Source organism: Lotus japonicus, chromosome 1 (assembly GCF_012489685.1).
Source record: "Lotus japonicus ecotype B-129 chromosome 1, LjGifu_v1.2".
Lineage (NCBI taxonomy): Eukaryota > Viridiplantae > Streptophyta > Magnoliopsida > Fabales > Fabaceae > Lotus > Lotus japonicus.
Window position 1 is genome coordinate 84002151 of NC_080041.1, and position 24121 is coordinate 84026271.

Below are 24121 nucleotides of genomic sequence, written 5' to 3' on the forward strand. Positions count from 1 at the left end.
TAATAAAAATAAATTCTCAAATTTACAAACATGTCAGATAAATTAAAACGGCACTTCCACTAGCAGATCAGCACATGATCCCTCAGACACATTGATCGCTAGTTCTTTATATAAAGCTGAATTTACTGTCTAAATGGGAATCAAATACAAAGCTTCTAATGTTTGCTACAAATTTAAATAGTTCCAAAAGTTCCAACTTCCATAAATTTATAATTTGTAATGATATGTGGACATCTGATCCGCATGCGGATAGCTGATAGATACCCAGAGCGAGAAAGGAATAGAATGTGATAGTAATTCATGCATATACAAGGTTCCTATTGCGCCCCCGGGTAGTTCTGCTCTCGAAATGCGCATTCTTGTGGCGTCGACTCTTGGTAATTTGAAGCAACAAGAGGAGGGGAAGAATATATCAGACTGCTACTATTTGTGTCACCCCAGTTAGTACTTTGGCTACAGCTGGAAGACCCTATGATCTTATCACCGTTGATCATGTTCATGTCCTCCCCATAGAAACACTCTATCCCACTTAACCTTTGTTGGTAATGTTCAATAGATTCCATTTCCCCCAACATTTCTAAGAAACTTCCTTCTCCTGCAAAACTTCCTTGCACTTCGTTGCTGTTGTTAATGGAGTTTATGTTGCAACCACCTGAAGAGCCAACAACATGGACTTGTTCTTCATGAATTTGTTGTGTTGGAGGAAGACCATCAGGGAATTGAAGATTATTATTCAACACATCTACGACGGGTTCGTGATAGTAATCATCAGAGAATCTTCCTCCAAGCTTGATTAGAAGTTTCTTAATAGAGTCTTGGTCATTGAAACTCGGTCCTTGGTTTGTGTAAGGAAATTGTGGCAACACAGGCATAACCTGTGGCCAAGAATATGGCTGTTGAGTAATGTTATTGTTGTTTACAACCAAAGAAGATGAGGAATATTGATCCCCACTTGATGATCTATTGCTAATTTCATGCTTGATGCCTTTATTACGTGCGTGTTGTTGTTGTTGTTCTTTACGCTGCTTCCCTAGAAGCTTCTTCTTCAGCCTTGTGTTCCAGTAGTTCTTTATATCATTATCAGTTCTTCCTGGCAATTGAGCTGCAATCACAGACCACCTGCATCCATCACACAGAAAGGAAAAATAAAAAGTACTTCAGGAGGGCTTAAGGCTATGTTAAGAAATTCGTTGACGCTATTGCAAACAGGCGTTACCATGTACTTCATAGCTAAACTGTTCTTCTTCTTCTATTCTAGGATGTAAGTACCATTGAGTTTGCGGTCAACTAACATCCAAACAGGGAATATAAAAAGAAAAAGAAAAAAATAAAACATGTGTCAAACTTGGTTGCACCAAAAACCTACCTGCTTCCAATACTAACGTAAAGGCTGCAAATAATGTTGTCTTCTTCTTCTGAGAAGCTACCGTGCCTGAGATTAGGGCGAAGATAGTTTAGCCACCTGAGTCTGCAACTCTTGCCACATCTTTTAAGGCCTGTTTGGTTACATGAATACAAAAAAAAAGAAAAAAGTTTCTTAAGTGAATATATTGATGGAGTCACAACTAAATAGGGTTAATTTAGTTGCAAGTGTGTATTGTAGATGCATAATTAAGAGTTAATACCAATCTTTTGGGGCAAAGCGATCCAGTTACCACCGGTTCCGTGCTGTTCGATGTAGGACTTGAGCTTGGCATCTTCTTCTGGAGACCAAGGGCCTTTCTTCACGTTTGCTTTGTCACAGCAAGGTGCTCTTCCCATGGTGTTTGTTGTTGCCTCTAAGCTTGATTAGAGAGAGAGAGAGAAAGAAAAGAAAGAGAGAGTGTGTGTGTTAATGAATATAAAACTAGAGCTGGAGCGGATAAACATGATTCCAAGAACATGCCATGGTGTTATTTTTATATGAGGGTGTGATGGAAAAGAAAGGTATTTCAGAAATTAATTAGTATTGGCAGAACAGGGGAATAAGGTTTGTTCTTCTTGTCTTTCTTTAACTGGAATCAATTTTTTCTTGCAACTTTTTGAAGTACACTCCCCTCTGACCCTCGCTGTCCAAGTATATACAAGCACACAACATGCCCAAAATACTCTTTCATTTGGACAGTATTTGCTATGTATTCAGAGAGGTGTAAATGAAGGTGCATGTGACATATGATATGATTAAAAGATAAGAGAAATAGATAAAAAGTGAGGTGTAAATAAAGTGAGAATGTGAATGTATCATAGCTCATTCAGTAATGATTCATTCACGTTAACCTTTTCATCTATCTCATTTCGAATAACTTTTTCTTCTTAATTTTATATTTTTCCTATTCGATATCAATTGGTGTAAACCATAATAGTAAATGCATACTTTTTCATAATATATATGTATATGATATTTGTTACTCTCTCTGTTCTAAAATAGTTGTTGTTTAAGGAAATGCGCACAACTTAAGGGCTCATTAATTGATATAAAATTTGACTAAAATACCCTTATTTAAATTCAACACTCATGGGTGCACCTTTTTTTTTCTTTTCTCTACCTCTTTCTTCATGCCACATCACATGATGATTGCATCTATTATTTTCTCTTTTATCTTTCTATGTTTATGTATCTACACCAATAAAAGTAGTACACAAATCTTTGTTGTTTCCTATAACATTATTTATTATATTACTCATTTCTCTCTGTTTTCTTCATATCTCACTTTTGATGTTAGTGGAATTAAAGTGTGAATGAAGTATTATATTAGTGGAAGATGGTTAGAAACTCAGGTGAGCAAACGCAAGCGACCGCGAATGGTGAACGAAACACATCCTAACACCAACAACGAGCGACACACACAGATAAAGTGGGGTTTATTACTAGGTAAATTTTGTGGTACCCTGATTTTTTTTTTGGGTATGGTACTGTATTAAGTAATTTAATAGATTATTATCATGTTATTTAAGGTAAATATTACATCTTTAGATTTTACTTTACTTATCAATTAACTTTATCTTATGAAATTCCTATTTTAATGAAAAATGAATGAGTGGTGAAAACAATCATGGTGATAGAGATGCGCGTAAAATGACCATGGTTGATGGATAAATAAAGCTCTGAAAATATAACTCGCAAATCGCACGTCCCTAAGAATGCAACGCTGCATTAATACGATAGAATAAAATCAAACTTTGAATCGGTATATTGAGTCTTTATTATCGAACGAACTCATTTTGGGTACCACGTCTTAATCTGGCTTAAGGTACCACGCACAACAAACACCTTATTACTCTTGGCACCAAAATATTGGACATCTATATCGGCTAGAAAGATCTAGAATTCCCGCCGATAGGGAATGCCAAGGTGAATAATAGAGGGTATTAGTCGTAGTCGAGTAGCTCGGTCGATATGGAAAAGTTTTGCATTAAAAAGAGATTTAGATCAAGAAACCAAGCCTATACATACATAGAGAGGATAATATTCACAAGATATTTACTCAGGTTCTTGGGTTTAACACGTTGAAAATTTAAAATGAATTTATTCCTTAGTAAATGGAAAAATTTGTGATACTTTAGAAGCCAACCTATAGTCAAAGAAGACCATGGCTATGTTTGGCATGTCATTTCAGCTAGCTTATAGCTTATTTGACTAGCTTAAAAGGTCTTTAAAAGTGTTTGGTGAAGGAGCTTATTTCAGTAGCTAAAGCTTTAAGCTATAAGCTATCTCAGGTAACTTATAACTTATTAAATTTATTCTCATTTTTATCCTTATTATTTTATTAAAATTCCACCATTACCCTTATATATTAACACTAAACCTATTTTCCCCCCACACTTACGTATGCAGTGTCCGCCACCATTTCCGCCACACTGCTGCGCACAAAAAGTATTAAAAATATCATATTAATAAAAATAAGTAAAAATTAATATTATATTTTTAAGATGATAAATAACTTGAGTTAATAAAAATATTTAAAGTAATAATAATTTTAATATTAATATCATATATGTATTAATGTGAAAATAAAGTAATGTCATTTTATGTCCTTTTACAATTTCAGCTTGTTTAACAACTAGTTTTACCAAACACTTTTGTTTCAATCACGTAGCTTTTCAGCTTTCAGCTAGCTTATCAGCTTTCACCTATCAGCTAGTTTATAAGCTTTCAGCTAGCTTTTCAGCTTTCAACTAGCTTATCAGTTAAACATGTCAAACATAGTCCATGTCTACAAGCTGACTAGGAGAGAGAGACGTGAACCAAGCCCTGATATTAAGTGGAAGCATGATTTTTGGACATGGCGTAAGTGGTTAAGTGTCTGGTAACCATTGTAGTTAGCTAAGATTTACTTTATAAACAGGGGATAAGGTCATTGGTTAGAACACACATTCAAACCAAATCAAAATAGAAACTTTAGGTATTTGCCTCCTTTAATTTTATGTTACTTTGTGTATTTTCAGCTTTTTATTTTGGGAGTTGTTATTCGGACCCCCATCTATTCATACTATGTTAAATTTGTAAAATTCGAAAAGACCCTTTGTAAATTTTTTTGCTCTCACTTTGAAAGTGCGTAAGTCTCACTTTGAAAGTGCGTAAGTCACACACTTTCAAAGTGCGAGCAGAACGCACATATTTCTTTTTTTTTCCTGTTTAATTTTTTGTAGGAATTTTGGACTGTCACTTCTTAGTTAAGGTAATACGATCATTCTGAGCTCAAATATGCATTCAGAATCTCCAAATTTCTACACCTTCTAGTAGTCGCTTCACAATCAGGAGCGGTGCGGTTTGAAAAATTTGACAATTTTTGGTCTCACACTTTTAAAGTGTGTGAGGCACGCACTTCTAAAGTGCGTTTAGTTGCAGAAAAGGAATAACAAAGGACAAAAACAACTCCCTAAAGTTGGAAATTTTAAAAAACGACAGAAGATGGAGGTTGTGGTGGCGGTGGTGGCGGTGGTGAGGAAGAAAAAGGAAAAAGGTAAGGAGAGATGAGAGAGAATGTGAGAAGGGGGTGAATATTTTTTTATATTTTTTTCATTAAGGACATTTTAGTATTTTTGCACTTTAAAGGGGGTCCAATAAGATGTGAGAGGGGAGTCTTAATAACAACTCCCTTTTATTTTACTTCACACCCTTTTACCTTATGTTTTTATATAATTGTCACTATTTTGATCATTATTTTATTCTTATTTACTTGTCACTTTTACAATTTCAAGCGAGCATTAATTTTACCAATTGTACCTTTAACTTATTGATGGTAGGAGAACTAAAAATATATAACCAACTCACGTGACTATCTTTAATTTCATTTCTTTAAACCAATATTTAGCTAGCTTCCTATTGAATATTGAATGAGTTGAAAATGTTGAATTGCATTCATGCTGCAATGTTTTAACCATGAACAAAAGCGAAAATTATATGATGCGTAAAATATGGGAAAAATTATATGCTGCGTAAAATATGGGAAAACTTCTAGGGGTTTTATTTCCTTGACCATATCCTATGCTATTAGATATAGTAAATAATTTTTACTTTTACCTCTTTTACTTTTGTATACTTACCTCAACTCTCAACCCATTAGGTTAGTTAGTGAGGTTGTTAGTTGCAATTAGTTTAACCAAGCTAGTTGGTTAAGTTTGTTACTTTACCTTTGCTATTCACTCCTCTGTATATAAGCTACACTCTTGTACATTTCACACTATCAATTCAATTCAGTTTTTCAGTTTCAACTGTTCACTCTTCTTCTACCTTTCGCATCAAGAATTGTTATGGTATCAGAGCTCTCTTAGAGAGAGAGCTCTAAGAGAGCTTTGCTGCGCATCAATGGCGGCTGAAGAACCAGCCTACCCTTTCACTGTGCAAGATGCACAAACCATCTCTCACGCCTTCTACATTCATCTGAATGAGAGTCCCGCTACCGTTCTCGTTTCACCACCACTCGCAGAAGGCAACTATCACAATTGGGCAAGAGCCATGAAGATGAGTCTCTTGACAAAGAACAAGCTTGGTTTCGTCGATGGGTCGATTCCTGAGCCTCCAACGGGTCATCCTGTGCTACCATTCTGGCAATGATGCAATGTTCTTGTGTTAAGTTGGATTATCAAATTGTTGAGTCAAGAAATAGCACAATCGATTCTCTGGAGGGAGAAAGCCACAAAGGTTTGGAGGGAGCTTCGAGAGCGTTTTTCCCAAGCTGATTTGTTCTGGATCTCAGAGATTCAAGAATAGATCTTCAGCTTGAAACAAGGTGATTCTTCTGTCTCAAAATTTTACACAAGTATGAAAACCCTTTGAGATGAGTTAGATGTCTTGAATCCTCTACCTTTCTGCACTTGTAATCCACGGTGTTCATGTGGTGCGATTAGAAATGTTGAAGAAGAAAGAAACAAGAACCAAGTGGTTAGGTTTCTTAGGGGTTTGAATGATCAATTTTCTGGGGTTAGGTCTCAGTTGATGTTGCTTGATACTCTCCCCAATGTGAATTGTGTTTTTGCTTTAATCGCACAACAAGAAAGGCGGTTTTCTTCTGAGAATGTTTCTGGGTCCAAAGCTTTGTTGGCTTCCAGAGAAGGCACAAGTGATAGCAGGAATGCACAGTCTGAGAACAGAAGTGCACAATCTAAGAATCGGAGCTATCATCATTCTAACTCTGGAGGTTGCAACAATAATCATGGAGGGAGCAAAAATCATGGAGGAAGCAAGTATTCAAACAAGAAGTGTTCTTATTGTGGCAAGATGGGCCATACAGTGGAGGATTGTTACAAGAAGCATGGGTTTCCACCAGGGTTCAAGTTCAAGAATCCTAAATATGCTAACAGATCTGCAAACTGTGTTCATAGCAATGAAGAGGATCAAGATTCTCAGGAAGCAGCTTCAGGACAAGAGGGTACACGTTTTGGCTTCACTGCTGACCAATATCATCATTTGTTGGCCCTCCTTCCATATCAAGATCAGAAGAGTTCTTCCTCAAATCATGTAGCTAGTGTCAATTCTTGTGCTCAAATCCAATCATCTAAGAATGGTAATGGTCACTCACAAGGTGTTCCCACCAAGAATAGTAAACCTCTAGACACTACTTGGATACTTGATACCGGTGCAACTGATCATATATGCAATACTCTGAGTTATTTTCATGATTATAAGCATGTGGCACCTATTCCTGTTTCACTACCAAATGGAGTTGTAGAAAAAGCAATGACAGGATCAGTTCATATTACCCCATCTTTTATCTTGACAAATGTGCTGTTTCTACCAAACTTTGAATTCAATATGATTTCAGTGCATAAGTTGGTGAAATGTCTTCGTTTTAAGCTGACTTTTGAGGATGATTTTTGCTTAATACAGGATTCCAATGCTTGGAGGACGATTGGCACAGCTAGAGTAGAAAGAGGAGGACTCTACATCTTCAACAAGGCCTCTGTACATCCACCTTTGAAAGCTTGTAATTCAGTCACTGTAAATCCTAGTATAAAACCTTGTAAATCTGTTTCATTACCTGCACTTGTCAATAGTCATTTAGTTTGTGTTTCACAGTCTAGTGTACAAAATTTATGGCATTTTAGGCTAGGCCATCCTTCTTTTGTCTAAGTTCAATCAATTAATGACCTCTTTCCATATGTACATTGTACAAAAGATTCTGTATGTGAAATTTGTCCACTTGCAAAGCAAAAGAAACTCAGTTTTCCTCTTAGCAATTCTGTTTCTTCTGCTATTTTTCAGTTAATACATGTTGATATTTGGGGTCCAGTTTCAGTTCATTCTTTGCATGGTTATTCTTACTTCTTAACCATAGTTGATGACTACTCTAGATTTACCTAGATTTACTTACTTAAGTCTAAAGCTGAAGTAAGAAACCTTGTTCAAGATTTTTGTGCATTAGTAGTCAATCAGTATAACACAACAGTGAAGGTTGGTTGAAGTGACAGTGGCAAGGAGTTTGCTTTAGATCAGTTTTATGCCACAAAAGGAATTATCCATCAGACAAGTTGTGTTGAGACACCTCAACATAATTCTATTGTTGAGAGGAAGCATCAACATATCTTGAATGTGGCTAGGGCATTATTGTTCCAAGCACATCTTCCTAAAATTTTCTGGGCTCATGCCATTGCTCACTCAGTCTATCTCATAAATAGGCTTCATAGTCCAGTGTTAGCTCATAAATGTCCTTATCAGTTGTTATATAATGAGCTACCAGATTTGACAACTCTAAAAGTGTTTGGTTCTCTCTGCTTTGCTTCTACTTTGTCTAGTCATAAAACCAAGTTTGATCCACGAGCCAAAAAGTGTGTTTTCTTTGGGTTTAAGTCAGGAACCAAAGGTTATTTGGTGTATGACCTCAAGTCTAGAGATATTTCTATTTCTAGAAATGTTGTATTTCATGAGAACATTTTCCCATATAAAGCCTATTCTCACATTGACCAAACAGAGGCATGTGTCTTACCTCAACCTACATTTTTGACTGAAGACTTCTTTGCCAACCCTACTACTGACCAAACACAACCCAATACTACAACACCTCATATCACAGAACCAACTGTTACTGGTCAAGTAGGTTCCAATTCTTCAGAGGAAATTATCCAAAGGGTCTCCACTAGAACCAGAAGGCCTCTTGCTTATTTGCAAGATTTCCACTGTACTCTTTCTACTTCTACTACTATGCCAGTTCACTCCACAAGCAAAGGTATCTCTCATCCTTTGTCTCAAGTCATTTCTTATGATAGTTTAGCTCCTTCATATCGATCCTTCATTATGAATATCACAACAACTGTTGAGCCCACAAGATACTCAGAAGCAGTAAAGCATGATTGCTGGAGAAAAGCAATGGATCAGGAGATAGAGGCATTGGAAAGGAATAACACTTGGATATTGGTAGATAAACCTTCTGATAAGACACCGATTGGGTGTAAATGGGTTTATAAAATCAAATATAAACAAGATGGCACAATAGAAAGGTACAAGGCAAGGTTGGTTGTGAAAGGTTACACCCAAGTTGAAGGAATAGATTATATGGATACTTTTTCACCAGTAGCCAAGATGACAACTCTGAGGGTTTTGCTTTCTCTAGTGTCCACCAATAACTGGTTTCTTCATCAACTAGATGTTGATAATGTTTTTCTTCATGCATGCTTGGATGAAGAGATTTATATGTCATTGCCTCAGGGTCTTCACACAAGCACGCCTAATCAAGTTTGTCTACTTCAGAAGTCATTATATGGACTTAAACAAGTTAGTAGACAGTGGTATACCACCTTGAGCACAGCTCTTCAGACTCTTGGTTTTTCACAAAGCCCTGCAGATCACACTTTGTATACCAAGAGATCACCTACTGGATCTTTCACTGCACTGTTATTATATGTTGATGATGTGCTGCTAGCAGGGAATGCCATGAAGGAAATAGACTTAGTCAAGGAGTCATTGCATTCTCAGTTTCGAATAAAGGATATTAGTGAGGCCAAATTCTTCCTTGGCCTAGAAATAGTAAGATCTCAGGCTGGCATTGTCTTGAACCAGAACAAGTATGCTTTAGAACTCCTCTCAGATTCAGGTCTACTTGGTGGCAAGCCTACTTCAACACCAATGGATCATTCTCAGAAAATTGGTGCTACCTCAGGAACTCCACTTTCAGATGTTGGTTCCTACAGACGTCTAGTTGGGAAACTTCTGTATCTTACAACTACAAGACCAGATATATCCTTTGCAGTCAACCAGTTGAGTCAGTTCCTCTCGTCACCTACTGACATTCATGAGGCAGCTGCATATCGTGTTCTTAAATACATAAAGGGCAATCCTGGGTGTGGACTCTTTTATCCAGCATCTTCATCAACATTACTCACAGCTTTTAGTGACTCAGACTAGGCAGGGTGTGTGGATACCCGCAAGTCTATCACTGGTTATTGCATGTTCTTAGGGTCTTCTCTGATATCTTGGAGGTCTAAGAAGCAAAACACTGCTTCACGTTCCTCTTGTGAAGCGGAGTATCGTGCCATGGCAGCAGCAGTGTGTGAAATACAATGGCTCAGCTACCTCTTGAAGGATCTTCAAGCTTCACTTACATCTCCTGTTTCTCTCTACTGTGATAACCAGTCAGCCATTCACATCGCTCACAATCCAAGTTTCCATGAGAGAACAAAGCACATTGAGCTTGACTGTCACATCGTGCGTGAGAAGATTCAACAAGGCCTGGTTCATCTACTTCAAGTGACTTCTACTTCTCAGCTGGCAGACATTCTTACCAAACCTTTGACTCCAGCTCCATTCCGTTCCATTTTCTCCAAACTGGGATTGTTGGACATACACTCTCCAGTTTGAGGGGGACTATTAGATATAGTAAATATTTTTTACTTTTACCTCTTTTACTTTTGTATACTTACCTCAACTCTCAACCCATTAGGTTAGTTAGTGAGGTTGTTAGTTGCAGTTAGTTTAACCAAGCTAGTTGGTTAAGTTTGTTACTTTACCTTTGCTATTCACTCCTTTGTATATAAGCTACACTCTTGTACATTTCACACTATCAATTCAATTCAGTTTTTCAGTTTCAACTGTTCACTCTTCTTCTACCTTCCGCATCAAGAATTGTTATATGCTCTACTCAATCCATATATGAGTTGTCTCCATTTTATTGAGGGTGTTAAGTCTAAGCGCGCACTAGCTAATTCCCGGAGCCCATGGCTTGACAATGGAGAGGCCACAAAACCCTAACAGAGCTCCTAATAGTTGTTTTTGTCCAAAAACCCTACTGCAAGTGCTTGTCTTGAAATTCGTATAACCCTTTTAAGTGAGTAAAAATATTAATAAGCAATGTTGCAACTTTGATAAGTTTTCCACATTGTAACGCTCAAATGTTGTAGCTCATCGGCGCTACATGAATCCCAAAACGTTGCAGTATCACTCAACGCTCAAATTAACGTTGTAGAATGAAGGTATGAAAAACGGTAGAAAGGGGGGGTTTGAATAACGTTTTCAGTATAAAACTTCCACCTTAAAGATTTTGACAAATCTTTCGAGAACTTAAGTGCTAAAGATATGAGATAGAAAAGCACACAAGGATTTTATCCTGGTTCACTTGATAAATCACTCAAGTTACTCCAGTCCACCCGTTAAGGTGATTTCTTCCTTCTTAGAATGAAGGCAATCCACTAATCAGGTAAGAGTTACAACTGCACTTGAAACCTACAAGTGACTAACAATTACACTGACTTAGCTCACACTAAGATTCACTCTCTTAGTCTTCTCTAGGATCCGATCAACCTTGATCTCCTAAAGGAACTAAACAAACTGTTTATCAAAGAATCGTTTACAAGAGATTTGCTTCTAAAAAGCTAATAGTAAACTCAATGAATTTCAGATGAAAGAAAACTTAGAAGATTTTCGAATATGTCTTACGTATGTGAATGCTTCTTGCTTCAACCGTTTCTTTCAGTCTTCAGCCTCTTTATATACTCCAAGGATTAGGGTTGAGCGATGCATGGGAAATGCTACCGTTGGAGGGCAGTTCTGGAAAATCCAGCTTCTGCTGTGGCTGAGAACGTTAGGTAGGTCGTCAGGAAGGTACAGTTGCTTTTGTACTTGGATAGCGACGCGACCTTTAAACCTGGGAGACTTCTGATCAGAGGAATGCTTCGTATTGGAACTTGTGAAGCCGGTTGATCAGAGTCAGATGGAAAGCACAGATCCTCTGACCATTGTATCTTCTGATTCTGAACTCAGAGGGAAGAACATGGCCTTCAGAGTTTCTTGCTTCTGGACTTCAGAGTTTCCACTATTCAGCTTCTGGATCTTCAGAGTCTTCTACACCATCAGAACATCTGAACCTTCAGTGTTTCTTGGTTATCAGAACTTCTGGATCTTCAGAGCTTCTAGTGACTGAGTCCTCATCAGAGTTTGTATAACTTCAGAACTTCTGAAGCTTTTCCACTGTTCATCCTGAACATGGTGAATGCGAAAGCGTTGCTTGGGTCACTCTTTATACACAGTGCTTCTGATTAGTGTGAGATTGAGTTGAGGTCAGAACCTGCAAATAGCACACTCAGAAAAACACGTTAGAGTACCACAATTGTTCATATCAAAAGGTTAACTTGTAATCATCAAAACATAGAGTTGTACTACTAGATCAAAACTTGATCTTACAATCTCCCCCTTTTTGATGATGACAAAACTAAGATTTTTGATGAACAATTCTTAAACATTAAACTGAATTCACTCAGAGTTTAGAGATATAGAATAATACTTATCCTGATGTGAATAGTTTATCTTGCTCATTCTGAATTCAAGTCACTGCTTGATTCTGAGCTTAGCTCCCCCTGAATCTAATACTTGATGAAAACGTTAGTAAAGTCTAGATTCTGAGCTAAATAATATAAGAGTTCAGAGTGAAAAACTTATGACATAGATGAAAATCGAGTAATCAGAGCGCATAAGTAATCAGAGTCTTGGGTATCAGAGTCAACTTATAATCACTTCAGAAGAAGTGAAATGTATTCCTTGTATTTGCCCAGTGACACATCTATGGTCATGAAGGTGGAACTCTTAAAATCTCCAAAAGAAAAATAAATCACACTAACACATCTTACACATCAAAAACTGGGTTTACTCCCCCTTTTTGTCATAAGCAAAAAGCTTGGGGTGTGAAAAACTTAGCTTGAAGTACAAGGTACTCCCCCTTAGAGAAGGTCTAAGTTTAAAGAAAAAGAAAAATGATGCAAGAATCAGAGTTAGGCGAAAAAAATGGAAGAGTTAATGCAAGAGAAGAACGTTTACCACCGGTCAAGTGAGTAAAGAGAAGGGTCAGTTACCAAGAACTTAACCTCGAGAAACCGTAGGAGCATTAACTTTCAGAGAGAAAGTGAAGCCTATATAAAGCGTTGGAGAGAAAGGTAAGCTTCACACCTCGAACAATTTCAGTAAAAAAAATGGCATCATACATCGTAGCACTAGAAGAGCTGAGGAAGAAGGCCTTTGAAGAGGACTTGTTCCTAAACATCAGGCATCCAGAGGGTACAACTACCATCGCGGAGCTGACACGGAGAATGCTGGAAGAGGACCTGCGTCCAGAGTTGGAGAGAGACCTGAAGGAATTTCTTGCCTTCGTGGAGGAGGTGCAAGAACTCAGCCGGCTTGAACTCAAGCTGCTGGAAGAAAAAGAAAGTTTGGAAGAGGAGCTCAATACTGCAGAAGAGATTCTGGAGAGGGATGAGCTAAAGGACAGGCTCAACAACATCCAGCATGTACTGGAGCGTCTGGAGAAAGATAGGTCAGAGCAGCGCCAGGAGTGCAGAAGAATGAGGAGGGATCCTCCATTCTAGATTTTATGAAGTAAAGAAATATGATGTAAACATAGAAATATGATGAATAAAAAAGATTTTTGCAAACATATGTGACACAAATATATATATAGATATGCAAATAGAATCACAAACGAATAAAATAGAATAAGTAAATAAAAAGAAACAGAGTTTAAATAAAACAACGTTAATAAAAAAGAAGGAAAATGAAGAGATCCTAAAACTAAGGTTTGTCAGATCGTCGCAGAAGTTCCATCATCATGTGCTTCATCTCAATCAGCATGGATTCATGAATGTCAAGATGCTGTTCCATGATGTCGAGTCTGGATGAGCTTGTCTGAGTAGAACTGGAAGGAACATTCTGAGCAGCTTGAGGATCTGGAATGGAAGCAGAAGCAGCAGGAGTAAACACAACTGGTGCAAGTGCTTGGCATCTAAGAGCTTCAGCCTCAGCTTCAAGTCGCTCTGCCTCAAGTCTGGCTTGTTCAGCTTGAGCTGCTGCTTGACGTGCAGCTTCTTCTGCTTGAGCCTTCTTTCTCTTGGCTTCTTCAATGGCTTCAAGAAGCTTATTTCTCTGTTCTTGTTCATGAAGAGCCACCCTTCGAGCAAACCTTTGCTTTGCAGCCTCAATGCTCTGACTTCCCTCTGCATGCAGGAGCTGCATCATAATTGGAACTTGAGCTACTAGCCAAGTGCCCAGATTGTTCCACTCATCAGCCACACATTCAGCATTCTCATTGAGGTCAGTCTGACCGTGCACATTGCGGAGCCTCAAAGAGGCTTCATGATAGAAAATATTGATGCACTCAGAGAGAGATGTGGGTTGGAGGTGAGTATAGGGAATTATGGAGAGGTTGGTTTCAGGAGAAGCTGGGTGATTGCTGCTATGAGCTTCAGAGGCACCTTGTGGAGAACCAATGTTAATCATTTGATCATTGGGGTCAGAGGTTCCAAGGTGAGGGTCTGAAGTTTCAACCAGAGGATGGGGTGATCTAACCGAGGATTGGTTAGACACTGAATGTTCGGGTTCAGGTTCTGGTTGAATAGGCTCTTGTTGGTCGGGGACAGGGTAAGCTTGTTGAGCCAAAGGGTCTGCCTCTTGGATAGGATTGGCCAAGATAGGTTCATCTGGGTCAACTAGACGTTCAGGTCTAGGGCCAGGATATCTCCTAGGGCTTGGACAAGTTAGGTAATATTCCTCTAAGGTAGACACCTTTTCTTTTCTAACCTCCATGAATTTTCTAATGGATTCAGAGTTATTGGAGGGAGAAGAATCAGCAACATTGGTTGGGAAGGATACAGGTGTAAAGGCTGTTGAAGAGTCTGTATCCGTGGTTCTGGCAGCAGGACGTTCTGATGCTCTGGGAACAGAGTGATCAGACGTTCTGGGTTGTGGTTCTGTTTGGTTTGGCTCTTGGTGTTCATGGATGATTGGTTCAGAAGATAATGGGTCGTACGGAATGGTAAGGAGAGAGGTTGGTTCATCTGACCTAGAGGGTTGGTTCTGAAGCAAATTCCAGAGAGGTGCTTCAGTAGGGGAAGGTTGAAAGAAGGAAGATCTTGGGGAATGTGGTGGAGTGGTGGTTTGTGCGGCTGGTTGGGATTCAGGAATAGGAGTGAGGGGATTTGAGGAGTGTTGGAGCAAGACAGAAATAGGGAGTGCATCAAATAAATTCAAATCATCATCAGAAGCAAGTGCAGGCTTACTTGAATGTGCTGATGATCGAGTCACTCTAGCAGGAGGTTCAGTCCTTCTGACCACTTCAGCAGCTGGTTCCACCCGAGTAGGCTTCACCACGATTCTGACCTTCTTCTTCTTCTTCTTGGGAGGACCATCCTCATTGTCACTATCATCACCATCATCAGGCTTTCTCTTCTTCTTTTGGACTAGAGGGACATCGGATTCCTCAGAAGATTCGTCCAGTAGCATCTTCCTCTGAGCTTTCTTCTTGGGAGGAGAAGGAAACTCTGGAGCTGGCGGTAGTCTGCTGACGAAATCATCAAGGTCAATTTCGAATCCTTGAGCCCTGAGGTCTTCAACATAGCATCTGATGGCGTCAGGATTGTCTGCCTGAGTCCACAGAGGGTAGTCATTCAGAGGCATCCTTCTACCTCTGATCTCAGAAGATGTGTCTTCATGAGCAGGAGCAATCTTCTTCTGGACCAAACCCATCTTCTTCAGAGAGTTTGCAGTGAAGACATCACTGACAATTGTGCTCAGATCTTCTACACATCCAGCATTAACCAGATCTTGCACCAGGTTGCTTTCAATGAGAAAGTCTGAGAGCAGCCTCCCAAAAGGGATATATTTGATTGCAGACTTGATGGAGGCAGTGGTGCGAGACTTCCGGATGCATTCCTTCAAGTAGGAGAACAGGAAGTAGGGAAGGCAGATCTTCTTCTGATCTTGGATGAAGAACAACATCACCTTCTGGTTGAAGTTGATGTAGTCTGGAGAACTGCCCTTCGGTCTCTGGTTTATGCAGTGAAGCAGGATCTTGTGCCAGATCCTGAGTTTGGGGTGAAGATCCATCACCTTGTAACTCGTCTTGCCCGGTTTAAAAGTGGTGTCCAGGGCCTGGTTGATTGTATCCTTGGTGCTGGGTTTCAGCTTCGATTCCGTGAGTTGGAACCGATACCCATAAGCAGTATCTGCACCCAGCAAGTTCACGAAGGACTTCTCCGTGATGATGATCTTTCTGCCAAGAATATGAGATACCACCTGAGTATCATCGCAGTCGGCGTGCTTCCAGAATTCCTTGACCAATCTATCATACACCGGTCCTCGAAGTCTGTTGAAGTAATTTCCCCAACCTTGAGCTTGGACTTCAGGACGAAGATCATACCCATTTGTAGCCAAGTTGTCGAGGTTGAATCTCCATTCTGCCAGGACTTGGAGTTCCTCAGGAGGATAAACACAGTGAACGGCACAGCCCCGTTCTGCAATTGGAACACTCTGTTCTTGAGCTTGAACTTGATCTTGAGTTGGATTCTCAGAACCCCTTTGACCCGTTGCCAGACCAACTACCATGTGAGGGAACTGAGGTGCATCTGCGGTAGATCTTCTGGTTTGTCTCACCATTTTTGAAGAGGTTGAAGGTTTGAGGTAGAAGATGAAGGTTGGAAGATGAAGAAAGATCGAGAGAGAAATCGAGAAGAGCGGTTTTGAAAAGCAAAGAGAGCGAGAGTAAAAACCGGAAGTGAAAGAGAACGTGTGTGTATAGTGGGTTTTATCAAATAACCGTTGTTGATTCAAAAAGCACTTTAAGATCAACGGTTGAAAATTAAAGATAGATAGTAACAGTAAAATACACAATCACACACAGGAGAGAAGCACATCTACACGCAATCATAACAGACTGTCACACGGGCACAAGGAACTATGCATCAGAAAAACTGACACACGCGTTGTTGTCTCAGCTTCAGAGTCAGTACCAGTGGGCACACACACTCTGATTGAGTTACCTTCTGAACTAGACATCTTCTGATCAAGAAGTATCATAGTCAGAGGTTCTGATCCATCTTCACTCTGGACAAAATTCCATGTTTAGATTTTTCAGAATAAAATTAAATCTATCCTCAGCTAAGGGCTTTGTAAAGATATTTGCCCATTGATGGTCAGTATCAACAAACTTCAGAAGAAGTACGCCCTTCTGTACATAATCTCTAATAAAGTGATACTTTACCTCAATGTGCTTTGCCCTTGAATGCAAGATAGGGTTCTTACTCAATGAGATTGCAGCAGTGTTATCACAATAGATTGGGATATTGCTCTCAAGGATCTGATAATCCTCCAGCTGATGTTTCATCCAAAGCATCTGAGTGCTGCATATTGCTGCTGAGATATATTCTGCCTCTGCAGTTGATAGTGCAATGGTTGATTGCCTCTTGCTTGCCCATGAGACTAGATTGCTTCCCAGAAATTGACAATTTCCAGAAGTACTTTTTCTCTCTGTTCTATCTCCAGCATAATCAGCATCACAGTAACCTGAAAGCTTATACTCTGATGTTTTCTTATACATCAAGCCAAGGTTAGTGGTGCCTTTCAGATACCTTAGGATCCTCTTAACAGCAGTTAAGTGGGTTTCCCTTGGATCTGATTGGAAACGAGCACATAAGTGAACACTAAATAATATGTCTGGCCTAGATGCAGTTAAGTATAGAAGTGAACCTATCATGCCACGATAGAGCTTCTGACATACTTTACCACTTTTATCTTCTTTCTCCAAAATGCATGTAGGATGCATTGGAGTCTTGGCCACTGTAGATTCCAGCATATTGAACTTCTTCAGAAGTTCTTTAGTGTACTTGCTCTGATGGATATATGTTCCTTCTGGTGTTTGATCAACTTGTATTCCCAGAAAGTACTTTAATTCTCCCATCATACTCATCTCAAATTCAGCCTGCATCATCTCAGAAAATTCTTTGCATAGAGATTGATTAGCAGAACCAAATATAATATCATCAACATAAATTTGCACAATTAAGATATCATCTTTATAAGTCTTGCAAAACAGAGTTGTATCTACTTTACCCCTTACAAACTCATTCTCCAGAAGGAATGAGCTAAGTCTCTCATACCATGCTCTGGGAGCTTGCTTCAGACCGTAGAGTGATTTCTTCAATTTGAACACATGGTCTGGTTTCTTCTCATCTTCAAAACCTGGGGGTTGATGAACATAGACTTCCTCTGAGATATAACCATTTAGGAAGGCACTCTTTACGTCCATCTGGTGTAGAACTAGGCACTCTTTGAGCAACTAGCCTTGCCTTGTTTCTGACTACATCTCCTTTCTCATTCAGCTTGTTTCTGAATACCCACTTCGTTCCAATAACATGGACACTCTCAGGCTTCTTCACTAAGCTCCAAACATCGTTCTTGGAAAATTGATTCAGTTCTTATTCCATGGCCAGAATCCAATCCTTGTCCTGAAGAGCTTCATCTATGGACTTGGGTTCAATTAAGGACACCAATCCTTTCAGACTGAGCAGCGTCTCTTCAGAGGGTCTGAAGGCAGATCTGGTTTTGACTGGTTCGTCTTTGTTGCCCAGAATCAATTCCTTAGGATGAGCTGCAGTGATTCTGCTCTTCTTCAGAGTTTGTGAGTTAGAGGGACCAGCTTCTTCTTCTGGTTCATCTTCCTCTGGCTCATCTTCCTCTGGAGCTTTGCCTTTGTCAGAAACATTAATGCTTAAATCTGCAAACTTTTCAACTAGCTTTGACTGGTCAGAGTCAAGCTTATCGTCAAATCTAACATGAATAGATTCTTCAATAGTCTTAGCATCAGTATTATAAAATCTAAAACCTTTAGATCTCTCAGAGTAACCGAGTAATAGACACTTAGAAGACTTAGCATCAAATTTATGCAATCTATCCTTAGTATTGAGAACATAACAAACACAGCCAAAAGGATGAAAATAAGAAATGTTGGGTTTTATGTTCTTCCACAATTCATAAGGAGTCTTATTCAGAATTGGTCTCACAGAGATTCTGTTCTGAATGTAACATGCTGTATTTACTGCCTCTGCCCAAAAGTGCTTAGCCATGCCAGTTTCTTGGAGCATGGTTCTAGCCATCTCCTGAAGAGTTCTGTTCTTCCTCTCAACAACACCATTTTGTTGAGGAGTTCTGGGACAAGAGAAATCATGTGCAATTCCATAGGAATCAAACAGACTCTCAAACTTATCATTCTCAAACTCTCCACCATGGTCACTTCTGACACGCACAATCCTACAAGCCTTCTCGTTTTGCACTTGAGCAATAAAGGTAGAGAACACAACATGAGACTCATCCTTGCGGGTTAGAAACTTTACCCATGTCCAGCGGCTATAGTCATCAACGATAACCATCCCATATCTCTTGCCACCTATAGACTCAGTTTTCACTGGTCCAAAAAGGTCGATATGCAGAAGTTCCAACGGCCTTGAGGTTGAGACAACATTCTTTGCTTTGAAAGGGACTTTTGTGAATTTGCCTTTCTGACATGCTTCACAAAGAGCGTCTGAAGCGAACTTCAGATTGGGTAAGCCCCTGACAAGGTTTAGCTTGCTCAGCTGAGAAATCTTTCTCATACTGGCATGCCCTAACCGTCTATGCCATACCCACTGCTCTTCATTAACAGACAGAAGGCCCTTCACATTCTGAGCCTCCAACTCAGATAATCTGATCTTATAAATGTTGTTCTTCCTCTTGCTGTTAAACAGAACAGAGCCATCAATCTGACTTACAGCCCGGCAGGACTTTTGATTGAATATAACATCATAACCCTTGTCAGCTAATTGACTTATAGACAATAAGTTATGTGTTAAGCCGTCTACCAATAACACATTATCAATGCATGGACTACTATCTACACAAATAGTACCAGTACCAACAATTTTACCCTTTTCATTTCCTCCAAAGCCAACTTTTCCTCCAGGCTTAAGTTTTAGCTCTCGGAACATACGCCTTTCTCCCGTCATGTGACGCGAGCATCCACTGTCCAGATACCATGATTGGTGTTTCAGTGGAGCTATCAAGGATATCTGCAACATAGATAATCTTGTCCTTAGGTACCCACTTTCTGGGTCCTCTCTTGTTAGTTACCCCAGAGGTTCTGATCACCTTGGGTGTCTCAACATGATATTTTAAAGGAATATTTGCATGATATTTAGTCATAGAGAAAGATCCCTTTTTAAGAGGGTGTTTAGCAGGTAAAGGATCAGGCAATATGGTACCAGAGGGAACAAAGCATTCATACAAGGATTTAGCTTTAGACACAGAGGACTCATTTCTAATTGGTTTAGAATAGCCAATGCCATGCATTCCATTTCTGCTTACGCCATAGATCATTGAAGCCATTAAGCTTCTATCCACGCTTTTAGCTAGGAATCTTTGAAAAGACTTTTCATACTTAGATTCATTTCTACAATCAGAGGCATCACAGGCAACAATTTCTTCTAACTTAGCAATCTGGTTCTTAAGCACAGAGTTAGAATTGATCAAAGCATGATTATCATTTTTCAGATCAGAAACAATTTTCTCATGTTCAGAAGGAGTCTTGGAAACAGCAGATAAGTTCTTTTTCAGCTTCTTATGCTTAGACAATAAGGAGTTATACTTATCCATAATATCAGACAATGCATGTTTCAGTTCAGAGGTAGAGAAAGAAGCGAATACCTCGTTTTCGTCGTCTGAGTTAGGATCTCCTTCTGATTCTGAGTCAGAGTCAACAGCTTCCTTTGACTCTGCTTCCTTGTCTTTGACAATTGCCATGAGTCCTTGGACTTCACCATCAGAGTCAACATCCTCTGACTCTGATTCATCAAATGTCACCATCAGACTCTTCTTCGTCTTGAAGTGCTTCTTTGGCTTCTTGTCTTTCTTCAACTTTGGACAATCACTTTTGTAGTGCCCAGATTCTTTGCACTCAAAACATGTGACTTCCTTGATTGAAGACTTCTTCTGGCCTGAGGACTCATACTTTCCTTTTGCCTTTCCAGAGCCTTTGAACTTGCTCTGCCTGTGCTTCCAGATGCGGTTGAGTCTCTTGGAGATCAGAGTCAGCTCATCTTCATCAGAATCTTCTGATGCTTCTTCAGATTCCTCTTCTTCAGCTTGAAGAGCCTTTGACTTCTCAACCTTAGCCTTTTCAGATTTGGATTTCAAGGCTATGGACTTTTTCCTCAGATCTTGCATCTCTGAGCGCTTCAGCTCATGGCATTTCAAAATGCTGATGAGTTCTTCTAAACTCATATTCTCAACGTCTCTCGTGAGCTCTATTGAAGTCACCAAAGGCATCCAACTTTCAGGAAGGCACCTGATGACCCTTATGACATGATCTTTTGTTGTGTAGCTCTTGTTGAGAGGTCGTATGCCAGCTACAAGCAACTGAAATCTGGAGAACATTTCTTCAATGGACTCATTTGGCTCCATGATGAAGGATTCATACTTTTGGATCAAAGACAATGCCTTTGATTCTTTGACTTTCTTGTTTCCTTCATGAGACATCTTCAGAGATTCGAAAATGCCTTTTGCAAACTCACGATCTGTAATCTTCTGGTACTCTTCATAGGAAATAGCACTTAGAAGAATTGCTCTTGCTTTGTGATGTTGTGAGTACAGCTTCTTTTGATCTGCAGTCATCTCTGACCTTGGGATCTTCTTGCCATCTGCATCAACTGGACGCTCGTAGCCATCCACAATAATATCCCAGAGATCTGCATCGAAACCCAGAAAGAAACTTTCCAGTCTATCTTTCCAATATTCGAACCTTTGACCGTCGAACATAGGAGGCTTTGCATTGTAACCATCTCTTTGAGTTTCACTGGTGGTGGCAGCCATTGTTTTTCACACCGGCCCGGATCACTGAACACTGTTAGGTGTGGTAATCAAAACTTGCGCTCTGATACCAATTGAAGGTATGAAAAACGGTAGAAAGGGGGGGTTTGAATAACGTTTTCAGTATAAAACATCCACCTTAAAGATTTTGACAAATCTTTCGAGAACTTAAGTGCTAAAGATAAGAGATAGAAAAGCACACAAGGATTTTATCCTGGTTCACTTGATAAATCACTCAAGTTACTCCAGTCCACCCGTTAAGGTGATTTCTTCCTTCTTAGAATGAAGGCAATCCACTAATCAGGTAAGAGTTACAACTGCACTTGAAACCTACAAGTGACTAACAATTACACTGACTTAGCTCACACTAAGATTCACTCTCTTAGTCTTCTCTAGGATCCGATCAACCTTGATCTCCTAAAGGAACTAAACAAACTGTTTATCAAAGAATCGTTTACAAGAGATTTGCTTCTAAAAAGCTAATAGTAAACTCAATGAATTTCAGATGAAAGAAAACTTAGAAGATTTTCGAATATGTCTTGCGTATGTGAATGCTTCTTGCTTCAACCGTTTCTTTCAGTCTTCAGCCTCTTTATATACTCCAAGGATTAGGGTTGAGCGATGCATGGGAAATGCTACCGTTGGAGGGCAGTTATGGAAAATCCAGCTTCTGCTGTGGCTGAGAACGTTAGGTAGGTCGTCAGGAAGGTACAGTTGCTTTTGTACTTGGATAGCGACGCGACCTTTAAACCTGGGAGACTTCTGATCAGAGGAATGCTTCGTATTGGAACTTGTGAAGCCGGTTGATCAGAGTCAGATGGAAAGCACAGATCCTCTGACCATTGTATCTTCTGATTCTGAACTCAGAGGGAAGAACATGGCCTTCAGAGTTTCTTGCTTCTGGACTTCAGAGTTTCCACTATTCAGCTTCTGGATCTTCAGAGTCTTCTACACCATCAGAACATCTGAACCTTCAGTGTTTCTTGGTTATCAGAACTTCTGGATCTTCAGAGCTTCTAGTGACTGAGTCCTCATCAGAGTTTGTATAACTTCAGAACTTCTGAAGCTTTTCCACTGTTCATCCTGAACATGGTGAATGCGAAAACGTTGCTTGGGTCACTCTTTATACACAGTGCTTCTGATTAGTGTGAGATTGAGTTGAGGTCAGAACCTGCAAATAGCACACTCAGAAAAACACGTTAGAGTACCACAATTGTTCATATCAAAAGGTTAACTTGTAATCATCAAAACATAGAGTTGTACTACTAGATCAAAACTTGATCTTACAATCTCCCCCTTTTTGATGATGACAAAACTAAGATTTTTGATGAACAATTCTTAAACATTAAACTGAATTCACTCAGAGTTTAGAGATATAGAATAATACTTATCCTGATGTGAATAGTTTATCTTGCTCATTCTGAATTCAAGTCACTGCTTGATTCTGAGCTTAGCTCCCCCTGAATCTAATACTTGATGAAAACGTTAGTAAAGTCTAGATTCTGAGCTAAATAATATAAGAGTTCAGAGTGAAAAACTTATGACATAGATGAAAATCGAGTAATCAGAGCGCATAAGTAATCAGAGTCATGGACAAGGTATCAGAGTCTTGGGTATCAGAGTCAACTTATAATCACTTCAGAAGAGACTGGATTGTTATTGTGTAGAGTCAGTAATTCATCACAAACCAAACTTCACCCAAGTGAGGAAATTAAAACCATGACGTTGAAATTTATCACCCAATGTCAACTTCATCTCATTGCCTTTGTAACCTGTGTGTTCTAAAATTGATAAAAGGATATACAATTTCTAGAAGCAAAAGAGACAGGGTGCTACTGGCATTGAAAATGTGTGGAAAACCCTTTTGGTTGGTGAACAAATGACTAACAAGGTAACAAGATATAATAGAAATAATAGAATTGCATGCCTTGGGAACCGAGGAATCAGGTTGACAAGCAATACTACGCTTTCCCTTATTCATTTCAAACAAAAAATTCAGAAATTGAAGAAGCTCAAGAAGGACCACCTTAAAATAATTGCCTTTGCCCCCACAAAATGAAAAGTATAAGGCAAAGTCAAAAGTCATCACATATAGGTTGCTAGAAAAGATGAAATTAAATCCTTGTTTAACTTATCTAGTGTGGTAGGGACTAGGGAGGCTATTGTATTACAATTTGAGGTAAATTTAACTCTACCCAAAACCTGAAACTAGAGGTGAAGATTGTACCCCTCACATTCAAAGTTGGATATATAAAGCGTAAACTATGGATCGAGAATAAACATTTGCCGGTCAGCGGGTGGCTAATATACACATAGTCTCTACTTAACGGATTAAGGATATGTTTTGATATCATATTAAAATTTGGGTTAGATCTAACTCTACTTTAAAAACTAGTAAAAGAGTTGAAGATTATCGATCTATATATAAATGTTATTTTGTTCATATCTCAAACATAGGGTCACATCAAAAGCTGTCATTTGGTTGACCTTCTTCCTCGTCCTGGTTGATTTGGGAACATGTTAGTGCTTTACAGCATTTGAATGAACACAAGCGCA

General features: G+C 39.2%; 1 protein-coding gene across 1 annotated transcript; it reads right to left on the reverse strand.

The window, feature by feature from the left end:
• On the reverse strand, positions 1 to 2002 carry LOC130723936 (transcription factor RAX3-like). The gene is made up of 3 exons (XM_057575086.1): positions 1626 to 2002; positions 1367 to 1496; positions 1 to 1119 (listed from the first exon to the last, which is right to left on the reverse strand). Exons 1-3 carry the CDS (start codon positions 1759 to 1761, stop codon positions 318 to 320), a joined length of 1068 nt encoding a protein of 355 aa, XP_057431069.1. The 5' UTR covers positions 1762 to 2002; the 3' UTR covers positions 1 to 317.
• Between the last annotated feature and the right edge of the window lie 22119 nt (positions 2003 to 24121).